Source organism: Plutella xylostella, chromosome 28 (assembly GCF_932276165.1).
Source record: "Plutella xylostella chromosome 28, ilPluXylo3.1, whole genome shotgun sequence".
NCBI lineage: Eukaryota > Metazoa > Arthropoda > Insecta > Lepidoptera > Plutellidae > Plutella > Plutella xylostella.
In genome coordinates, this window is record NC_064008.1 from 3,333,555 (window position 1) to 3,338,948 (window position 5,394).

Consider the following 5,394-nt stretch of genomic DNA (forward strand, 5'->3'; position numbering starts at 1 on the left):
CTTAGTGGCAAATTAGAGAAACATTAAAATTAGTATAGTCAATAAAGGTACACATAGGTGACTAACCTGCAAGTCCCGTTTGCTCGGAGTATGTACGTAAACACAGAGGATATTATCCGTTTGGGTAAAGGTAGCTAGCCAGTAGCAGGGGTATAGGTTTACCACCTTATCGCCGGTTATGTCAGCTGTGAACAGTTTTAGTTGCAAGCAATTAGCTGAAAAATTATTGAGGTAGTATGGCATGTTTGTTTTGTGTGGTTTGATGTGGCATTTTGAAGTGTATACTGTATAATAGTGAAAGATATTTGTGAGTTCAATAAGTACATGTAATATATTTAATAAGAATAGTGTTGAATCATTTATGTATGTTATAATGGGATTTACGAGTGACAATAGGCAATAGAACGAACACTTAGATTTATATGCAAGGATTTTGTACATAAGTTGCATTGGTTTTTCTTCTAAGTATATATCTACACATTTATAATAAATATAAGTTAGCCAAAATACAAAAATTGAAAGTACATAGTTAATGTTTATCAATAAAATTACCAACGTTAACGGTATCAAGGTTAGTCAGTCTTCATTAATAAGTTGCTGTACCTGCGATTCGCTTCTAACCGTGATGACAGGCGAGTGGTCATGTTTCTTCAGGTAGACTTTACCGTATGCGGTCCAGCAGTATTTGTACCTTTTGGTCTTCTGCAGGTCGCGGGCTAGGAAGTGTAGTCGTGATCCTTTTGCTGTTAACTGCTCAGATACGTATATCGGTGTGTCAACGTTCGTTCGGAATCCAAGGTGTTTAGCTGTTAATTTATTTTTATGGTTCATATTGTAGGTCTTACAGCATTTGAGAAACTCGGTTTTAAGGATAGTCGAGGAGGTTTCTACTACAATTGGCATGCTACGTGTTCCTTCTTTCTTACTGCGCACTCGGTAGATGTCCTTTATTTCCTCTTTGTTTACTTGACATCCTATAGTTTCAGATAACTTTAACACCATCGAGACGAGGTTTTCTTTGGTCTCGCTATTTTCCTTAGGCACATTTTTTAGTTCAAAGTTGGATTTTCGGCTTGTAATTTGCAAATCTTCAATTTTATCCTCCAAAACTGTGATATATTTTTTGTCCTCAATGGCATTCTTCTCCAGCGTCTCAATCTTTTTTTTGTACTCCTCATTTTGGGCTGAGAGGAAAGAAACGGCTGCTTCGATACTCTGGTTCGTACTTTGTATTTCTTTTAACGAAGTGCCAATTTTTTTCATCTCTCGTTCTTGCGCCGTAAGTAGCGACGTTATCATAGATTTCATTTCTTCCTTGAAGTCAGATAAGTCCGAGCTGAGTAAGTCGTCTCTTGTTCTTTTTTTTGAACGCACATATAGGGGCGACAGGTCCGGATCCGATAAAGATCTATGCATTTCCTTATTAGCAGCTCCTGGACAGCTATTTTTGGAAGATTCTGGTTTTAACTTTGGCGTATCCTTTTTTGCACTGTCCGAGGGTAGAGGTGACCGTTGTGTAAACATTCTGTTTGCTTCGGTACAAGCGCGTAGAGGTCTCGTAGCACAACCATTATCATTATCATCATTATCAACTATATCACCCTCTGTTGGGTATAGGCCTACGTTTCTGTACTCCAATTATTATGGTCATGGGTCGCTCTGGTCCACTGCTTCCCCAAAACCCTGCAGATGTCATCGGACCGTGACTTTCATCATGACTTATTCTGTAGTGTGGCAACACTTCCCCCTACCAATAAACGTCATTCTAACATCATACTTGGCTTTGATTGCGCGCGTCCTTACATGGCGACCGTGACAGCCGGCCTGCCTCCGTGGCAGTGCCGGCGGACCACATATTAAATTAAAAATATATAAAAATAAAAAATGAACTAAAGTGGTAAAAAGTGATAATGTGAAAAATGGACAATTAAAATACATATATAAAGGACTAATCTAATCTAATACATATAATCATGCGTTAATTATATCAATATACCAAGAAAATAAACATACACAATTTTAAAACCAAAATCGATCTGCAAAAATAAATAAAAATGGATGGCGCCGGGAGAAAAATTCGCTGCTGAGGAGAAGGCGCTGGGAGTGTGCGAGTCGGGTAGCAGAGGATGTCCTCCGAGCTACAGCTGCGAGGCTGGAGGAGGATGCTGCTGCCTGATGCTGCCCAGAGGGACGCGAGGAGCTGGACGCGCCCACAGTTGGATCCCCGCATGTTCTACCGCCGCGCCACCCAGATGAGAAATTTATATTCTTTCGGAAAATTACTTAGAAATTCAGGTTTGCAAATTATTTAAATTCTTTTTTTGAGTTGATTTACATTTTTTCAGTTAAATTCGTTAAATTCGTAAAGTTATTGTTGTCAAAATATAAGTAAAGTATTTTTGTAATTTTATGTAGAAGATGAATACATAAATATTTCAGTAAGAATAAATAGTATTCGAATGCTTAAATAGTAATTCAGTTCTAAATTATTAATAGACGCATTTTTCCTGAAATAAAAATGACATATTATGTATCTAGCCTATCTGAAACCTAGTTAAACATTGTGAGATATGGCGTTTCGATTTTCTCCGTGTTCGGCATCATAAGGGTCACAGTGACAGTTAAATAGAGTCCATTTTTCTCTCCACCTTTAATTTGCAAGGTGCGGGTGCCTATATAAATAGAGTGAGTCGCCCGCGCGACTCAGTTGTAATATCACCATGCAGAAATGACTAGGTTTCAGATAGGCTAGATACATAATATGTCATTTTTATTTCAGGAAAAATGCGTCTATTATGTAGTCTGAGCCTATCTGAAACCTAGTTAAACATTGTGAGATGTGTTTATTATCGCATGGTGGAGAGAAAACCAACTGTGACCCATAAGCTACTGATGAGTATATCAGTAGATAAATATTTGAATCTATAAATTTATAATGCATAGATTTCTAGGTAGTAGATATAGGTACTAAAAAGAAAGGTATAAGTATACATAAGACTTAAGTACTTCCTTATTATTCCTGACTTGTCAGAAAGTTATGGAAGGTATGTACCTATACATATAGGTAGGTATTATACTTATGGATACACACAGTGCCTCTTCGAAAGCAATACTTATAGGTAATTATTAATCAAAATCTTGTTATTGTCAAGGCAATATTTTTAACATACACTAGCCGAATGGATGGAACCAGTGAAATACTTTGCAACAATATTTAAAAGCTGTAAAATGTAGAATATCGATCCAGGCCGCTGCGGCTCAGGCCAGCACATGCTGACTAGGGTATGTAATTCTGGACTGACCTCAGAAATGCAGCAGCCGACCCTGGAGCCTCGTGGACCTGCTCAGTCAGCCCCGTACGACGACACGGCCTGCAACACCTGGCGCGGCATCTAGTCCTTGGAACGAGGAGTGGTGCTTGAAGGGAAGATAATTTTACTAAATATCACAGCCTCATCAGCTACTGGAAAAGATTAGATGAAGGCTGTGACACTGGCGGATAACTAAGTATGCAGTTTTTCAAAACATGATGCAGGTCACTATATTCTAGATTAATTCTAGATTGACAAGTAACACACAGTCTAATTTTGTATTCTAACTAACTCGGCGGTTAACGAGTTCCTGTGCACTTGTGCAGTCCTACTAGGAAGGAAAGTTATTTTATAAGCCTTTGCACCGATTTTGTGGGCTACTATCATTCTGTATCATCATGTGTGAATATTATGAGCTCTGGCAGCATTCCTTGGTAGATGACATCAATTAATAAAGATTGATTAACACAACAATAACAATTATAATAGTTGATAAATGAAACCCGGCCAACATGTCTTAACTGGGTAAGTAAATGATCAGTCATGCCACCAGGATAAGTAAAATGTTCAGTACTTCATATGAAAAACATTAACAAGGTCACCTTTAGGTATGTTCGTCAACACAAAGGGCAGGTCCCGGCCAAAACCTTAATTTAGGCTTCGCCTTGTTGCAACTTCAAAGGTACGTAGGTAGGTACCTACTTACATTGTTGTAGGTTCGATTTTGAAACCATTAAGTCAACCAAGACAAAACAAAATAAAATAGCTCGATTAAATAAAGATGTTAGTTGTAACTGATCAGACCTGAAGCCAACATAGACTCTCTAATCTGTGGAAGCAACAATCATGGTGGCGGGAACATGGACAGTTGGACGAGCCACCTCGAGCCTGACTTATCAATCAGAACTGACAGTTCGCCAACAGCAGATAGCTTGCGGCTATCTATAGGTAAACTTAGGTAGTTAGCTATACCCAAGAAAAAGTCCTTGGACATCGATATGACAGTGGAAGGGCGAATAACTGTGACATTCTTTAAAACAAAAAGGCTTGTTGTTGTTGTCCAGCTAAGAGAGGTTACCTACTTCAGCGACCTGGTATTGCATTCTGAAAGAACTGCGAAGAGTTAATATTATGACTAATAATTATTACTTATTTAGAAAGTTTTCAGCAAACTCTTATAAATCAAGCAGCTACCACGTCACCGTTGCCCGGTTATAACTCTGTACTAGCTTAGTAGATATATATACCAGTTCTAGCCATCAGCTAGAGGCCAGAGAGCTCCTAAATCAGATGCGAGTACGAGCATGACACAAGTAATTTTTTACTTGGTAACTAGTTACGTAACTAACTGAAAGATCCATAAAACAGTTGAGGATTACTCAAAATGGAATTGTGAAAACGGCACGTCTGCACCTTAACCAGTCAGTCTAAGTAGTTTCAGCAGATAGTGTTGAAAAATAGTTATGAAACGTTTGCGCCAGAATCAAATTAAAAATACATTTTCATTAGAGAAGCCGTTTAGGCATGAATAGGTACTTTCACCCTTTGAATTGTGCTCCAAATGATGAACTTCGAAATTCATAGAAATTTAATGACGACTGCCATTGTTTATTATCTAGCCCCGTACATTTAGTAGGGCTGCGGCTACACGTGATGTGATACACAGTACACATTAAGTATACGTATGTTCCCAGAATAGTGGAAGTTATAATTTTACCAAAAGGTAGTCGTTTTCGTGCAAGAGCACCGTTACTCGATTTATTCGATACACAACTAATAGACAGCTGCTGCGTAGGAGGTTCACGCATTTTTCAACAAAGAGCTCGGATACACACTCACAATCCACTGAGACATAAGGAAGACAGCTAATATGGTGCCACTCAGAAACCGCGATGACACTCTGATCATGATCACCCGACAGTAGGATCATAATAAATTCGGTAACTTGCGAAGCGGTATGGTATAGCAACAGCGACTTTCACGAAATCAGGAATTAGCTCAGTGCTTTTAGTTGAACACTCGCCGGTGGGATTCACTTTGCTCACAGCCGAGAAAAGAAAAGACTCAAAGCTTTAATCTGCCG

The 5,394-nt window shown here is 38.7% G+C and overlaps 1 protein-coding gene across 1 annotated transcript; it reads right to left on the bottom strand.

Annotated features, from left to right (window-relative positions):
- Positions 1-576: 576 nt before the first annotated feature.
- On the bottom strand, positions 577-1,416 carry LOC119692851. The gene has a single exon (XM_038114385.2). It carries the CDS (start codon positions 1,414-1,416, stop codon positions 577-579), a length of 840 nt encoding a protein of 279 aa, XP_037970313.2.
- Between the last annotated feature and the right edge of the window lie 3,978 nt (positions 1,417-5,394).